Source organism: Balaenoptera musculus, chromosome 4, assembly GCF_009873245.2.
Source record: "Balaenoptera musculus isolate JJ_BM4_2016_0621 chromosome 4, mBalMus1.pri.v3, whole genome shotgun sequence".
Taxonomy (NCBI): Eukaryota; Metazoa; Chordata; class Mammalia; order Artiodactyla; family Balaenopteridae; genus Balaenoptera; species Balaenoptera musculus.
The window spans coordinates 132038960-132057394 of NC_045788.1; the positions used below are offsets into that span (position 1 = coordinate 132038960).

General features: G+C 43.9%; 1 protein-coding gene across 1 annotated transcript in view; it reads left to right on the forward strand.

Moving 5' to 3' along the window:
- Nucleotides 1-18435, forward strand: part of HUNK (hormonally up-regulated Neu-associated kinase) — a 105898-nt gene that overhangs the window by 65521 nt on the left and 21942 nt on the right. Inside the window, exons 5-6 of the mRNA XM_036851392.1 lie at nt 5664-5791; nt 13955-14090. Of these exons, the coding sequence (XP_036707287.1) occupies nt 5664-5791; nt 13955-14090 (264 nt within the window). The remainder of the gene's footprint in view (nt 1-5663; nt 5792-13954; nt 14091-18435) is intronic.

Here is an 18435-nt window from a genome sequence, read left to right on the forward strand (position 1 = left end):
TAATTGCTTGCTGAACACAGACCATTTAATGGAGCAGTTGTGAACTTTGAGATTTACCAAATGGATGGATCTGTTCCCGCTCTATTTTTAAGACCTTAAATCAGAAGTTTGATACTGAAAGATGGAAGGCTATTGCTTTTAGGCGGAGAGTTATTTTTAATTTTTCCAAGGCAGTTTCTTTCTTGAAGAATCACACAGAAGCAAGGTCTGTCAGCTGAAGGTCCTCTCAGTTTCACTCTGGTATAAACTGGGCTGCCCACTGGCCCTGTGAGAACCTGTATCCACACCCTGCCCTGACACCGTAGCTCTGCCAATTGCTTTGTCCCTTGTGTCTTGTTAAAGTTGCTGGCCGACTTCTCCAGGGAGCTGTGACTCTATGTCTTTCCTTTCAGAGATGCCAGGTGATACCCCAACTTTTCCTCCAGGGAATATTTCTGTGTTTCGGATTAATATCAGGACCACAATTTGGCTCCTGATTTAATCCCAAAGATTCCACATTTACATTTCCCAGGACCCCTTCCTCTCTTCTTCCAGCTGCCCTTCAGTGGCACTTTTTCCTTCTTTCTTGACATCAGAGTATTCCACCTGGCCAGTCTCTCTGGATTTGCTTCCATCCTTATTTCTTTCTGCTTGGAAAACCCTGAATGGTATTTGCTTGTTGCCCTCCTTTATCCCAGCATCTCATTACTTTCTTTCTTTAAAACTATCTGTGGTTCTTGGGGGCCCCATGTCTGCCATGGAGAAGCGAGAAAGCCCATGGGCCATGTTTCAAAAGACATATCAGGAAATTCTGAACATGTTTTGAAACTCCTACTAATTCTATGGGATTACAGAGGTTTATAAACCGCATTCCACATTTTTCCCTTGGTATTCTCACATCCTTCCGAAATGTCAAAGGGACTGGATTTCTCTTTATCCAGATATTAAACGTGTATGAAAACTCTAGGGGAGGGGAATAAGATGCTCAATCTGGTTTCCCTTTTCAAATCTCCTGCAGCTGTAGGACTATTAATGTACGTTTCCATTATCATTTGGCAATAGGTACAAATACAATGGTAGCTTTTTATCTCTCGTTTTAAAAAGTTTTGTGATGAAATGACAGGTCACATTTATCAAGCAGTAAATTTATGCCAGGCACAGCATTCAGCACTTTCTGTGGCTTAGTTCATTTGACCCTCATACAGCCTGAGAGGTAGGTACTATTATTATCCACATTTTATAGATGAGAGACGCTGGATGAGAGAGCTGGGTCTTCTTTACAGATCTGTGACTGTTTTTTGTTGATGATAAACTCCTCCAAGAGAAATGGAAACCTGGAGTGAGTTTGGTAAAATAATCAGGTAGAATTACTATAAAAACCACTTGCTCGATCCTGGTCTGACCACAGAGTTCACGGACACCATTTTTAAGACAAGCATCTGCTACCTTTATCTGTGGTCACCACCAGATCATGGAGAGGGGCAGTGACTGGAGGAGATTTTTTTTTTTTTTTTTTTTTTTGGCTGCTTTGGGTCTTAGTTGCTGCACGCGGGCTTTCTCTAGTTGTGGTGAGCGGGGGGGGCTACTCTTTGTTGTGGTGCGCGGGCTTCTCATTGTGGTGGCTTCTTTTGTTGTGGAACACGGGCTCTAGGCGCACGGGCTTCAGTAGTTGCGGCACGCGGGCTCAGTAGTTGTGCCTCACGGGCTCTAGAACGCAGGCTCAGTAGTTGTGGCACACGGGCTTAGTTGCTCCGCAGCATGTGGGATCTTCCCGGACCAGGGCTCGAACCCGTGTCCCCTGCATTGGCAGGCAGACTCTTAACCACTGCGCCACCAGGGAAGCCCTGGAGGAGATTTCTGTCATCTTTTGCAGCCAGGGGTGACAAGGAGACAAGCAGTTTGATGTCTTAAGAACTCCTTGAAGGAAGAAAGTTCATAAAGCTTTTAGAGTCAGTTCTCTGACCCCATATTACACTCACCAAACTTCTTCAGTTGGATCCCCGTCCCATAACATGCTACCTTATGTAGCATTCTGAACTCTTTCAGGCACCCCGCCTGTCACAGGATGCTCTGTGTCCCTAAAGATAAAGGGAAATAGAAAAGGTCATAGGGCGATATTCATCAAACTTCAGTATCGTTCATTCTTATAAAGGAAGAACATTCTTGGTAACCCCTCGTGTTGACTTGTGATTTTTATTTTAGTTTTACTTATTGTGCATGCCTGTAAAATTAAACTCCTTTTATTTAGGGTCCTGTAGAAATGAAAAACCAAAACTCATTTACAAGTTAAGTCTAACCAAGACTAAAAGAACCCCCAAATAATCAAATTAGCAACATTCACTAAAGGCCAAGCCTACTGTGGGTGGGAGCTGAATTGCTGTACGCAGTCTGAGTGTGGTTCTCACCGCTGGGCACAGGCTTTTTGAGCTGCTCAGTCCTGGCTTGGGATCACTGCACTCGCTCACCACTTTTCACTCTTTGAGTGGCTTTTAACCTTGAGTGTGCACGGGAAGCACATGGGGGGTGGGTCCCCACCCCCCGAGTTTCTAACTCAGTAGGTCTGGCGCGGGGCCCAAGAATCTGCATTTCTAACAAGTTCCCAGGTGATGCTTTGGCTGCTGGTCTGAGGACCACACTTTGGGAACCACCACACTCTCCAGATCATCAGGAGACTTTCTTTCTCACAGATATAAGCATAGAGACATCACTGACAAATTAAGTCCACCTCTGCTCCTTTCTCATTGGCCTATGATAATAAAGGTGGTATATTTTAGCACACACCTTAAGAAAGGTGTGTGTTGGTAAACACAAATGCAAAAGCAGGCACTGCAGTCAAGTGTGTACAGTGGAGGTGACTGGGTTATATGGCAGCCGTCCCATGTCCCTGGTTGGGCTTTGTCAAATGTTTTAGTATTGTCACCACAAGAAAAGCAAAAGTAGGACTGCTGAGCCCCTGAAGTTGTGTCCCTGGGCCTCAGTTTGGGAATCACTGTATGGGTTGGGTACCATAAAACACCTGCGGGAAAAATGATATTGTTTAAGTACCAGGCTGTTCAGCTGTTTAGCTGTGAGTGTCAGAGCCAGGATTAAGGCATGCAGAGGTGAGCGGGGACAGGATTGACTGGTCGTGTCCCACAGCCAATGGGTAGAAGTTGTAGACTTTGGCTTAGTATTTGAAGCCCCTCCCCATGCATTGCCCTGAATGGCCCGAGCTGACTTAGGGAGGTTGGAAGCTGTTTGACTCTGAGGTTCTTCAGGGTTCTCCAACAACAACCTCGTGGAGTGTCCCATAGGGTTTCCATCCATAAGAGCCATGTGTCCAAGACCCCTTTGAATGCAAAAATGATAAAATTTGGAGGCCCTCTTAGTTTTCCCCCTCATCAGTCTCCAAGCATCCTCCAAGCAAGGATGGTTGGCTCTGCCTCAAACAGACCCACAATGCAGCACTGCATCCCAGTTTCTCAAACAGGTTACATCCCCTAACACCGCTTCCCTCTGCCCCCAAACTGGCTCTCCTCCCAGCTTCCTGTCTTCTATCACGATCACCACCATCATCCGGCTTTCCACGTTTGCATCTTGCTTCCCCTTCAAACGTCTCTATTGCTAATTTGCCTTTCTCTTTCCACTGCACGCCATCCCTCCCGTTCAGACTTTAATAACAACATGACACAGTCTCCTGCGCCCCATTCTGAGCCCTCATCCACTTAATGCCAGGTGACTACTCCCCAAATTATCTGGCCATAGAAGGTTTATTCACCCAACATCTATTCTTGTCCTGGGAAACGTGTTCCACTTAGCACACACAGGAAAACGCTGCTGTAAATGGCTCTGCATGTGCTTTGTTCATTCTTGTCTCCATTTCTTGGTCTACACAGTTTATCCTCATATCCAGCCGGCCAAGACAGATAAGCTCACACACATATACTTACCCCTGAGAGGCCTCCCATCTTCAAGTACTTATTATAGTCCTCTGTCTCCCTTAATTGAACTCCTCTGGGGTCAAGAGCAGCAGAGTTCAGCATTTTCTTATCCCCTCTGCACTCACTATTTGAAAGAACTGTGCTTATTTATTTGTTGACTTGCTGGTTGTCAGCCTTCACCCAATTCTAAGTCCAAGATGGCAGCTCCTTGTCTGGTTCCCCACCCGCCCCAGAGCCAGCATCTATTCCACTAGCCTGGGCCAGAGAGCCGACCTGCAAGCATTTGTGGAATGAATGTTGATGTATCAGTCTCCCTAACTCGACTGCGAGTTACAGAGCAGGAACTGGGTCTTGGCATAGGCCTGCAATTCGAGAATGATCTCTAGCTGGAGCCTGTGGGCTCTGTACCTGTCCTTCTCCGGAGCGGCTGTGATTCAGAGGCACCTTGGTGGAATTGGGCCCCAAGGGTCTTCATTTCAGTCAGTCTCATTGGATTTGTTTGGACTGGAGATCCTGTTGCCTCTTTTAAAAACATTCCCTTGGGCGCTTTTGAACACTTCAGACCTCTTGGCAGGCAAGGCATTTCATCCCCATCAGGAAATCTCATCAAAATGATACTAGGTTTGCACATCAGAAGAATAAAAATCCTCCAAGAGATGTTGCTGCTCTCTGGTTTGGCTTTGGATATAAGTATAGTTAAGCCCATTCGAAAGGTATTCTGACCACATCTGAGATATTGGGCCAGAGCTGGGTGGCAGGATCTCACAATAAACAATAATATAGAAAATGAGAGTGGGAAAGAGACTTCCTTTCCCCTCCCCACCCCCAAAGGAATTTCTCCAGTGACAGGCCAAAACAGAACTCAAGGGAAGAGCAAACCAGTGTGGGGTATGAGACTTTTGTCTCAAAGGGCTGAGTGGTAACCAGGCCTGCTGGCTATGCCGTGACTTGCCCTCCTGTGCAGGGTCTTGCTATGTATTTTTTGGTCCGGCCTCCTCTCGGCTCCACCTTGTAAACTGTACTTGGAAAACCACATCATGGCAGACCTACTTTTATTCGAGGTTCCCATTTACATGAGGTTCCCCAGGTATTTTTCACATCATTTGGTCTGGACTTCCTTCCACAAGGAAGGGACATAGTTTCCCCTCCTTACTGGGATAGCTCTTGAAGCTCTTTATTTATTTATTTTTAATTAATTAATTAATTTTTAATTTAATTTTATATTGGAGTATAGTTGATTTACAATATTGTGTTAGTTTCAGGTATACAGCAAAGTGATTCAGTTATACATATACATATATCCATTCTTTTTCTGATTCTTTTCCCATAATAGGTTATTACAGAATATTGAGTAGAGTTCCCTTTGCTATACAGTAGGTCCTTGTTGTTTATCACTTTTATATATAGTAGTGTGTATCTGTTAACCCCAAACTCCTAATTTATCCCCCCCTTCCCCTTTTGGTAACCATAAGTCTCTATGTCTGTGAATCTGTTTCTGTTTTGTAAATAAGTTCATTTGTATCATCTTGAAGCTCTTTAAACTCTTCTTATTGCCTGTCCACATCGTCAGAGTTGTGCTTTCACCCACGTCTTTCACATTTGCTGTTTCAGAGCAGAGCTGAGTGTTCTAGAAAATGACCAAGAAGGAGCACTGAGGTGGACATGAAAGTGGCAGGACTGCAGCTTCCCCAAGCCCACGCCCTCTTTGCCATCCTCTCCCCGGGGTCTTCTTCTGGTCTCATGCTCTGGTGTCTCTCTTTTCAGAGGTGTGAACATGTATGCCATGCTGACCGGGACCCTGCCTTTCACGGTGGAGCCTTTTAGCCTGAGGGCTTTGTACCAGAAGATGGTGGACAAGGAAATGAACCCCCTTCCCACCCAGCTCTCCACAGGTAATGCACCTGCCACTCCGATTCAGGGCCCAGGGCTGCATTCTAACCACCGGAAGCAGTGTTTGTTTTGCAGCACTGGAGTTAGGACGACCCTCTGCTTGTACTCGGTCTCTTCCTAGTATTAAAGCTAAGTCACAAAAAATGGTTGGGTTTCCCATCTCTAAGGAGGCACTCTCCTCAATCCTTTCTTTTTCCGTTGTAATTCTGAACCCCTAACTTCCTCCTTCTGCACAAAATACACATATCCAAAGGATCGTATAGTCTCCCTTGGAAAAATACTTTCAGGCTGGTGTGTTTTAAAACTCACCATAGTATCATGTTGACTTTGAAAAGAATGTTGATCATCACATTTCTATTGTGTCTTCCTTAGTCAAGTCACTGTAAAGAAATATTAGTTTCATTCAACTTTGGTCTGGGATTTGTTTAGCAATGTGAGTTTTTGAGCCTGTTCAGGAGCTTTTAAATATATATAGGTTTGGTTACTTGATTAGACTGAATCATCAGGTGTGTTTGGAAAGTACACTCAACTTTACCTGGTTCACGTTTCAGTAAACAGTTCGTATTAAGGTTTGGTTTCAGATACAGCAGATTAGTACGGTTTGTTCTTTGGTTTGTTTCACAATTCACTTCAAGTTCCTGGCCTTGGCTTGGCCTTGACAGTCATTTAATTGGCTCCTTAGAATAAACTCAGCTTCACTAAGATAAGGCATGTGGCCAAAAAAGAAAAAAGGAGTAATTATTTAATTTCAATGTATGAAACATGGTTAAAATATAGCATTTTTGTTTGACTACTATCAGGTATTTTTTTCTTGAGTTTATAAAGCATCCATGAGCCTGACCTGGAATTTAATGCTTGCCAAATGGCACCCAAGCTGAAATGCATTCTTATAGGTAATTATCTAATTCGGTTCATACTTTCATCTCTGCTGGGGAGGTTTGAATCTCTGGAGGCTGAAAGCAAAGCAGGCATTATGTACTTGGAAAGATGAGTTACACAGTTCTGTCGTTGTAAAAGAAATAGTCCTGCACCAAGAGCCATAACTCCTGGAGTTAGAAAATGTGAAAAATGTTGATTGAATTGTTATATTTATGTTTTAGAGCTTTCTGAAATGTTGAAAGTGCTGCAGTGAAAGCACATTCATTCATTCATTCCATGTTTCACATTCATTCACTTATTCCATGAATATGTCCTGGGCATCAACTCTGTGCTAGGAATGCTGTAGGCACCAGGAGGATAAAACAGTCTCTATCCATATAGAGCATACATATCAGCAGGGGAGGCAAAAAAATAACATATAAACAAACACGTGTGATGTTTAATAGTTTAAGTGCTCTAAAGAAAATAAGATAAACCAGGATAAGGGGATAGAAAATAAAGATAGGTTTTTGTTGTTGTTCTTGTTGTTTCTTAACCAATTACAATTTTTAAACACCTTTTTGTTGTTGTGTAATTGTGGATTCACATGCAGCTGTGAGAAATCATACAGCGAGATATGTTTACCCTTCACCCAGTTTCCCCCATTGGTAGGATCTTAAGTAACTGTAGTTTAATATCACCACCAGGACCTTGTTAGAATCCATTGAGCTTATTGAGATATGCCTGCACTTGTGTGTGTTGGTGTGTATTTAGTTCTATGCAGTTTCATCACACGTGCAGAGTCATGTGACAGTTACACAGTCAAGATAGGGAACAGTCCCATGACCAGGATTCCTCATCCTACCCTTCTGTAGCCACAGCCACCTCCCTGCCTCCTAATTAACCCCTGGCAACCACTAACCTGTTCTCCAACTCTACCATGTGTCCTTTCAAAAATGCTGTATATTTATATATATCACTTTTTGTCACTCAGCATAATTCCTTTGGGATCCGTCTAAGTTGTTGAACGTATCAATCCTTTGTACCTTTTTCCTGCTTAGTAGTAGTCCATGGTATAGATATACCATAGTGTAAATATTCACCCATTGAAGGACATTGGGTTGTTTCCAGTTTCCAGCTACTATGAATAAATCTGCTGTCAACATTCATATACAGGTTTTTGTGTGAACATGTTTTGGTTTCTCTGAGATGAATGCCTAGGAGTGAAATCGCTGGGTTGTATAGTAAGCACATATTTGGTTTATAAGGAACTGTTACACTCCTGTTCTGAGTGGCTGTACCACTTGGCATTCTCTCTAGCAATGTGTGAGTGATCCAGTTTCTCTGCATCCTTGCCAGCATCTGATACTCTCACTACCTTTTATTTTAGCCATTCTGATAGGGGTCTAATGATACCTCATTGTGGTAACAAAAAAGATTTAATGTTTATAAATAAATTCAATCTTTCAAGGTAGTCTCTTTAAGGGTTATATAGTCATAAGTACTGCCATCTTTCAGAGTGATTCTGAAGTTCCTCTTATGATTCAGAGCCTGTTTTGTCCTAAGTGGCCCAATACAAAGAACAATAGGAGGTTGTTTGTATCCTCATGCCTGGAAAAAGCAGACAGTGTTCACTTTGAATCCCAGTGAAACCCTAAAGAGCTGGAGCTGCTTCTCACTGTATTAGTCAGGATAGCCCAGGTTATGCTGCAGTAACAAACAGCCCCCAGATCTCGGTGGCATAAGACAACAAAGATTCTCTCTTTTTTTTTTTTTTTGGTCACGCCATGTGGCATGCGGGATCTTAGCTCCCCGACCAGGGATTGAGCCCGTTTCCCCTGCATTGGAAGCACAGAGTCCTAACCACTGGACCACCAGGGAATTCAACAAAGATTCATTTCTCATTCCTGCTTTATGTCTATGGAGAGTTGGATCAAAGGTCAAAGGGTTCTGCTCATTCTAGTTAGTCAGGGTCCCAGACCAATGGGGCAGCCACAATCTCAAATGTATCTGATCCGTTCAGAGGGACAGAGAAATCTAGAAGGTCTCATGTCAGCAGTGAAATCTTCCACCAACATTCCACTCATAACTCCTAACTTTCCAAAACATGTCACATGGCTTCACCCAGCTAAAGGAACTGAGGAAGTGCAACCTTACCATATATCTGGAAGGCAGAAAGCCAGAAATATCCGTTGACCAAACAGCATTATTAGTGTGAGCCACAGGCTGGAGGAGGAGGAGCGGGGGTTGGGGGTGGGCAGTGATCCCTGCCATCGTCACTAAGGAGGGTTGGGCAGCAGGGCAAGGAAAGGTAGAGTAAGAGCACGAGGAAATCAGTCTCATTACTTCTGAACCAAACTTGTTTTTACCCCCAATACTATTATCTGGCCTTAGTAGGCTAGGCTCTAAGTGTCTTCTGATTGTGACAATTAAATTTACCCTTAAAGAAGTAAAAGTTGCACCCCTGAAAATGTTAACAAAAAAAAAAAAAAGTCCAAAGGAAATTCCACAGAAGAAAAATTAGAAATGTTCCAAGCAATGTCAGCATCCCTGGAGTTGGGGTCCAACCTCACGTAGCTCCTGCGCTGAGCAGACAGTTTTGACTTTGGCCTTAAGCTCTGTGTGTGCTTGTTAAAGATCTTCACATTCCTACAGGATGTTGTGGTCTTGACTGGTGAGGCATGAACAAGCATGAAGTGCATTTCTATATCTGATTTTACAATTAAGGAATTTGGACATTGCCCTCCCCCTTTTATTCTTTTACCATTGGGATGTGTGTATATCTGCTCATCTTGGGCTTTAACCCTTTGTGCCAGGTACCAAACATAGCGTTGGCACATAGTAGTTGCTCAGGGAATCTAAGTCTCTGGCACTTGTGTTAAAGTGTGTGGCCTGGGAAGGCAGCCCATAGATTCATTTGACTACTCAGATACGGGATCTGGCTCGGTGTGGTAGGGCCCAGAGCTGTGCCCCAGCTGCTGAGGAAGCTCAGGTCGTCTTGTTTACAGAGGGAATGACTTCAGTTTTGGGGATCAGCCACTGCCCTTCCATCAGCCCCCTGCTTCTCCAACCCTTTGTTCTTTGCACCCCGAGTTTACCACTTCTCCCTTCTACCGTGCCTGGCCCACCTTCATTTGTGATACTGTATGATACTGCCTTGTTTACATCCCAGAATACTAGCTTACAGTAACAAGAGTAGCTGCCATTTACTGAATGGCCATCGGTAAGTGCTTTTCATAGTACCTCCTGTTCTCAAAACAACTCTGTAAGGTAAGTTCTATTATTCCCAATTTATTAAGGAGGAAACTGAGTCTCGGTGAGGTCATATAGCTTCTCTGGTTTTTAATTTGCATCTGCTTGACCCCCAAACCTGAACTTCCCTACTATACTGGGTTGCTTCCCTATCTGTCTTTATGTTATTCAGTATAAGATGCCTCCGCTCCCCTCCCCACCCCAGATTTGGTGGTTTTATCTGTTGTCCTCATGTTTTGAGTGATATCAAAACTGAAACGTCCAAATTGAGGGTATGCCATTTTATTGTGTCTCACTAACACATCTTTATTAATTTGATGATTCTATCATTCATCCTTTTTTTGAGAATATTTATTTGGTTGCGCTGGGTCTCAGTTGCGGCAGGCGGGCTCCTTCGTTGTGGCATGTGGGCTCCTTAGTTGCAGCATGCGAACTCTTAGGTGTGGCATGCATGTGGGATCTAGTTCCCTGACCAGGGATCAAACCCAGGCCCCCTGCATTGGGAGCGCGGAGTCTTAACCACTGTGCCACCAGAGTAGTCCCCTATCATTCATGCTTGTAATGATCTTTCCACATCTGTTGTATAATAGCACTCTTTTTTAAGACTAAGTTGGAATAATTTTTGCCAAATTTGAGCTGAAAAAGAGCACAGTGTTATTGCCCTTGTGAGTGCGTTCTGCACGCTTTTGAAGATTGCCTCTCTTCTCCACCACGTAGTCTGAAAGCTTAAGCTGTTGGGATCTTGCCAATTCTGGCTTCTAGACAGTTTCTCTTTCTGCTTGTTGGTGCTTGTACATCACAGAGTTGTGAATGCCTTTCATGGCTTTCACGTTTACCTTTTCATCACTACACCTCAATGATGGCACTTAGAATACATTCCAGACACTCAGTTCAGACCTAGAGGGTTTTGCACCATGAAGTCACTGAAGTGATGCTGAAGGTGGGGTGTTAGCATTTGTGAGGGTTGAGCCAATGCCAGTTAAGATTTCTGAGATGGCCAACAGGCACATGAAAAGATGCTCAACATCGCTAATTATTAGAGAAATGCAAATCAAAACTACAATGACATATCACCTCACACTGGTCAGAATGGCCACCATCAAAAAGCCTACAAATAATAAATGCTGGAGAGGGTGTGGAGAAAAAGGAACCCTCCTACATTGTTGGTGGGAATGTAAATTGGTGCAGCCACTATGGAAAACAGTATGGAGGTTTCTTAAAAAACTAAAATAGAATTACCATATGATCCAGCAATCCCACTCCTGGGCATATATCTGGAGAAAACTCTAGTTCGAAAAGATATGTGCACCCCACTGTTTACAGCAGCACTATTTACAATAGCCAAGACACAGAAGCACCCTAAATGTCCAGCAACAGATGAATGGATAAAGAAGATGTAGTACATATGTACAATGGAATATTACTCAGCCATAAAAAAAGAATGAAATAATGCCATTTGCAGCAACTTGGATGGACCTAGAGACTGTCATACTAAGTGAAGTTAGTCAGACAGAGAAAGACAAATATATGATACCACTTATATATGGAATCTAAGAAAAATGATTTAAATGAACTTATTTACAAAACAGAAATAGACTCACAGGCAGAGGGAACAAACTTACGGTTACCAAAGGGGAAGGGCAGTGGTGGGGGGAGATAAATTTGGAATTTGGGATTAACAGATACATAGTACTATATATAAAATAGATAAACAACAAGGCCCTACTGTATAGCACAGGGAATTATATTCAGTACCTTGTCTATAACCTATAATGAAAAAGAGTCTGAAAAAGAATACGTATATCTTTATATATATGTGTGTGTATATATATATATATATATATATATATATATATATATATATATATATACACACACACACATACATATATATGAAAAAAAGATTTCTGAGAAGCCTCGACTGTCAAATAATTGTTGTTGCTGCTTTCTCCTGGGAGGGGATGAGGAAGGAGCTTCGGGTGTGGGAGGCCCCAGCTGCCGTCCCATGGGCTGCACTGGAGCAAAAAGTTTAATGCCTTCATCTGTCTCCTGTGGCTCTTTCTCTAGGCACAGGGTCAGGAGCTCAAACAAGCCAGTCCAGACTTTGGAAAGCTGCAGCTCATGGAGGTAACAGGTCTTGCACCGGAAGAGTGTGTACCTTCTGTGACATGGAGCACAGAGAGGGAGTGCGCCCTGTGCGGGCCATCCCTACGCTTGAGCCCGCTTGGAGACCCCAAGCGCTAGCTTAGAAGACGGGCTGGGACGCATGGCTGTGCCCCCCATGGCTTTCCAGGACAGTGGAGAATATTTTAATCCCTTTTGCTCATGAGTCAGAGGGATAGTCAAGACCCTAACACAAACTTCAAAGAGCTCTAAGGATGTTTTCAAAGTCCTTTTTGGATAGGAAGGCAATATTTGTGATGTCCACAGAAAGAAAATTCACCAGTAGAGATCTGAACTAAAATTACTCGTGCTCATCAGCAATTTGTGAAGGCGCAGAGCGCTTGTCCTGAAAATAGAACAAAAACACGCATCCAGTCTGTTCTTAGCTCTTCTGGTTAATCATACTCTGAGAAAGCCTGGGTTGCTGTTCAGGTCCTTTGAGGGTAAGCAACAGAGATGTCTGTAAGCGGAACATCGTTTACTGAATAGCCTCCCCGTTTCAACTCATTAAGCTCACATCTTTTTTTCTTTGACCAATAGATACCCCTGATAAAGCAAATATAAATGATCTTACAATATAGGGGAGGTGAGAGAAGGGAGATAGATAGAGGTTCCAACAAGAGGAACCCCTCTTTTTGAGCCCCACTAGCATTGAAGAACATTTTAGAAAAGTTTTATTTGGAGACCCAGCTATAAACCTTAGAATAGTAAATGTATCTCATTGACTGTTCTGGCATCTACCCATATATTTTTACCCACAACCTTCTCAAAGGGAAATGACCTTCTGGAGACCTCATCAACTGTGTGGGAACCCACCTGGAGAGGTTACCTGGGGTCCTGAACTAGCAAAGGTTATTTCTTTTGGGTTGATTCTGGCATCAGAGTTAGCTCCTTTTTTGATGGCTTCATTTTTACCCCGTGAAAAATGGTTGACAGTAACACCCATCATTCTGTAAAGGACAGTTTTTGAAATGACAACTAAAGCCTGTGAGAAAGTGAGAATTTTTATGACTTATCACTGAAAAGTTAGATTATCTTAGAAAACTGAAAAATAGCTTTGGAGAGAAGATAGAAAAGTTTGGTGACCAAGCAAATTAAGATTATTTTCTGGAATCTATTGCTTGGTATATTGGAAATTGGATATCATGTAGAAAGCTACATAAAAGAGTATTTTTTTCTCTTGCAAGGAGAATATCACAATGCTTCATAAAATGAGTATAAATAAGAAAATATCCTGGTCCCCAAACTCAAGCAAGACAGACCATCTTCATTTTGAAGGAATCCCTGGCATTCCTTGTCCATATGAGGACCTGCATATTCTCCTGCTGAACAATTTTGGAGCCTGTGACCTTCATGTGCATTATAAACGTATTTTCCCATGTTGTGTAGTTGTCTCCATTGTTATAATCTTAAAGGATGCATGTATAGCACAGGGAACTATACTCAGTATTTGGTAATAACCTATAAAGAGAAAAGAATCTGAAAAGAATTTGTATATATATAATATATAAATATATAATTATATTATATATATAATAATATATATATATTCCTCAAAACCTACCTTGAGATCAAGCACTGTCTTTTTACTTTCTTTCATCCCTCTTTGGCTCACCTTTAGCAGTGGACCAGAGAAGAAACCACAGCGGTGGACCATAAGATAAGAGCACAGGTGGTTTGGGGAAGTACAGGATGTGGGGAGACCCGCGCTGGTTCGTGCTCTACCGTGTTCCAGGTGCACCTCTTGGACAGATATCTTAAACTCTTGACTTATGACACCCAGAGATCCAGAAAATAGATCAGCAGTGGCTCAGGAGGTGTGGTGGGTCCCCTGCCCTGGGTCTTCCTTCAGCCTGTAACACATGCGTGTTCTCTGCTGAATGCCTTTACAGGAGCCGTGAACTTCCTGCGTTCTCTCCTGGAACCAGATCCTGTGAAGAGGCCCAATATCCAGCAAGCACTGGCGAATCGCTGGCTTAATGAGAATTACATGGGCAAAGTGCCATGCAATGTCACCTATCCCAACAGGTAATCAAGTGCACACAGAAGGACTCCTCCTTGTGCAAGATGGGGCCTGTCTTACGAGCCCCTGAATAGTTCTGGACAGGAAACTACACGTGATTCGAGGAAAGGCCACGCCTTCTCTTGGCTGCCCTTCCCCACTCCGCACACAAGAGGGAGGGTAGGCGGGGCCGGCCCGTGTGGCTGTGCAGAGCGCGCCCTGCAGGGGGCGCCCGGCGGAGGGCGTGTGGGCGCTGAAATCAGGCCGCACTCCCCTTACCAAACCTGCGTTTTTCCAGAGCAGCACTTCTTTCTAATTCACAGCAAGGGACCGTGTAGACTAGCTATGACCTGAGTGAGTGTGTGTGTGTGTATGTTTGTGTTTGAGTGTGTCTGTGAGTGTATCTGTTTGTGTGTGTGTGTGTGTGTGTGTGTTCCACTCAAGAGCTCTCCTGTCGGCATCGGGCGGAATCCAGGGGAATCGCCTCTCTCCCTTTTCAGACCATCCCCCGGGCTCCTCTTCTGCCACTTCTTTGCTCTGATGTTTGTTTCAGCCCGAAGTGCCCTGCCCTGAAATGTTGGGAGCGGAAAGAAAAGTCAAGAGTAGGAGTCCTTTGCTTCAGGCCGCGTCTCCCCGTGCCACTTCCGTGAGGAGGAATCTTTAGGGAAGGCTTACAGGCAGGAGTCCACAGGAGTCCTCGGGTATCACTGAGGGACACCTCATGATGGCCCACATGTCCCCATGCGTGGGTATCGAGTACAGATTTGAAAACAAGTACAGGAAAACGTTTCCTTGTACTTTTCCCTACTCATTTGACATATTGTTAACTAGCCCGAGTGGGGGAATGAGGACCCTCCCCCTTGGTGACTTTAGAGCCAACGTGAGGACCTATGGGTCCAGTACCCCCCAGGACTGGGACCTACCTTGAGTACTTCTTCCTTCAGACCTAGAGTGGCCTGCACATTCTAGATCTGAAGCTCAGATGAAGACAAGAGAGCCACTGATGAAGCGGGACAAGTAGAGCACTGACAGGGCAGGGAAGAGGTGTCCTCTGTGATCATGTCTTCAAAATGCCCAGGAAGGTCTGGAAACATCCACCAAGACTTAATGAAAGTTGCAGCACTGACTTCTCCAAATGAGATGGGCAGGCGGAGCTCCGTCTTGGGGAGGAAGGTCTAGAAGAACTTCAGGGGGTGTGGGTGGACAGTGCCGGGACCCGCCTCCTGGCTACTGGGCCACATTTGCACTCGCCATGGCCATAGATAGCTGTCATCTACAATTCTAGCGTTTGACTTGTGGGAGGTAATGTAAACAAAGTCTAGGTTACTTAGGTTACCAAGGGAACCTGGAAATAGACTGCTGGTTTCCAGTGCTGGCTCGATTTGGGCTAGTACCTGAAATAGACACCAGGAATATTAGCCCAGTGTGAGACGGAAAGCAAAGCCGAGGGGCCGTGCCTCATCACCAGGGCTCACGCTGCCTGGCACGCCCAGGTGTGCTCTCTGTAAAGGAGGAGGCGCTGGTGGCAGCCAAATGAGTCATTAACCTAATGTAATCATGGTCTAAATGAGCAGAATCAATCCACTCAATGCAGCAGCTGTTAAAGGAAGTGAAGCCGCTGTTAAAAATACAGTCCCCCCCCACCCCCCCGCTTGCTGACCACATCTTCATTCACAAAGATTCAGGCCCAGGCATCTCATTTTGTAGCTTATAAACAGGCTTTTGTAGATTAAAACTTAAATTCTAGTAACCTATACTGGCTTTGCCAGATTGGTCATTTTTGCATTTGGACTTGGTCAAAAACAATAAAGGCTGCACATGATCTAGTTGGATAGATTGTAAAAATGGTTAAGAGCTTGTATATTAAGGAAAACAGCAGCTCAATATCTTCTGTTTAGGTAAGATTCGTTACTCATTTTATACTCGAGGCAAATCAATGTCCAGTTTTTAAGTAATGAAACCAGAAATCTCAACTATTGGGAAAGACACGTGTTATTTACAGTCTTTATTATGAAAAATATATGATGCAAAAAAAAAAAAGTGCTTTTGATGATTATTTTTCTGGTTTTACCAGCACACAGATGAAGGGAGTAAGAACATGTGACCAGGGAAAGGAATATTTTCTTTATAAAGTCTATTTTATAGCTTCCCGACATTCATAGCCCCAGATTTAATTATTTTAGATGTTGTCAATGTTTTACGTCTGGGAAAGAGAGAAAAAAAAGGTCCTGTGTTTTATATCACTCTTCTGTAAAGCCTTCTGTTAATTCATTTGGGCCTCCAGGTTGATATCCCCAAGACGCAAGAGGAAAATGTCTTTAAATGTAAACTCTTTATGATAAATGTTCACGCCAGTCAGTCACAGATGTTTGCTGTGTGCCAGGCTCCCCTCCCTGTTCTGGGAGCAGACATTTTTTTTAGAGCCGACCTTGGCTACCTCCTTCCTGTCCTGCCTGGGCCTGGACACTCTCCCACACCTCCAGTTAGCTCTGGAGATGAGTGGGAGGGAAAGCAGGTCATTGGTTCACAGGACAGAATTAGACCAAAGTGGAATAAAATTGGATTTAATGCAAATTTACTCAAAATTATACCTAGTGTCCTGGAACATTTTTTACCATTGTCTATATCATCAAAACTTGGAGGGATACGTTTGTTCTCTACATCTGTGTCTCAATTTCTGCCCTGCAAACCAGTTCATCTGTACCATTTTTCTCGTTTCCACATATATGCGTTAATATATGATATTTGTTTTTCTCTTTCTGACTTACTTCACTCTGTATGACAGTCTCTAGATTCATCCACGTCTCTAAAAATGACCCAATTTCGTTCCTTTTTATGGCTGAGTACTATTCCATTGTATATATGTGCCACATCTTCTTTATCCACCAAGGGGGGAAAGTGGTGGGGGGGAGGGGTTGGTGGTGGGATGAACTGGGAGATTGGGATTGACATATATACACTAATATGTATAAAATGGATAACTAATAAGAACCTGCTGTATAAAAAATAAAATTTAAAAAAAAGAAAGAAACTTGGAGAGATAACACAGGTTCAACAACTGATACAGGAGAGCACTAAATACATGCATTGCTTATTGAAAATGTTTAAAATATTACTCTCAGTCAAGAGCCAGTCCACAGTCTACGTTTGGCAGAGTTCACCTGTTTTGGAAGACAGCAGGTACAAAGGGCAGAGACCGGGTGTCCCCCCCTGCTCACTTTCCTCCTCTCTCCTCCACCCCCAGCCCCACCCTGGTGGCCCCCCACACCCAGGGCACCCTCCCTTCCAGGACCTGCTCCTGGTAGGGGGCGGGGCCATCCGTGTGTAGCTGTGGGTGATTGGCCAAGGGTGGGGGGGAGGGTCACAAAAATCATGATCTGATTGGCTGGGAGGTGAGGCCATGAGGCTGTGGTCTGATTGGCCAGTGTCAGGGCAGTGATCTCATTGGCCAGGAGTGAGGTCAAGCGGCAGTGGTGTCATTGACCTAGGGCAGGGCTGCTGGCATGTGGTTGTTACCAGATAGTTTCAAACAGTTGTGCTTTCTGTGTTAAGTGCTTGTGGCAATCTTCACGTAATTGTATCCTTTTTAAACAAACGCTATCATTTTTAACCATTAATCACACCAACCATACTCCAACCTGCTTTCTAGAATTTGTGATTTTGTAGCCAACAGGAGTGAGGAAGGCAGATTTTGTGGTTTTTTGGGCACCTTTTCTTTGGACAGCACTTAGCTAAATAGAGGGAGAGCTGACCTAGGTTACAATGGTCAACAGACCTAGGTCTGCCCTTGCTGCCCCTACTAACGGGCCTGTGAACTTGGCAAGTCGGTTTCCTCTTCTGCACCATTATGGGGTTATACTGTGTGGTTTTTCCTAGTGTTATGGTTCTGAGGTTCCACCAGAAATGTCTTCAGACTCTTTGGCGGTGGTTACAGAACTCTCTAGCCAGATGTGCTCGCCTTCCGCTCACAGAGTACTGTATTTGCATCTCTCTTAAGGACTGTAGCACGTTCTCTCTGATGGCACACCTCCACTACCAACACACATACTCTCTACGCCCCTCAGTCTGTTTTTGTGTTCCCCATAGCTGCCACTTCTTGCCTATGTGTCCCTGTGCAAGTTACTTCCCTGTTGTGGGCCTCAGTTTCTCCATCTGTAAAATGGGGATAGTAATGGTACCTACTCATAAGACTGTCATGAAGAATAAATGAATTTATTTTCTCTCTTCCCCACTGGAATGTAAACTCCATGAGGTAGGGACTTGTTGAATGAACGAAATGAGTGAATGAGTGGTTAAATGAATGCCTGGCATTCATTTCTTTGGCATTTTATCCCAAGGAGTTTATCTTCATAATACTCCTGTGTAGAAGCT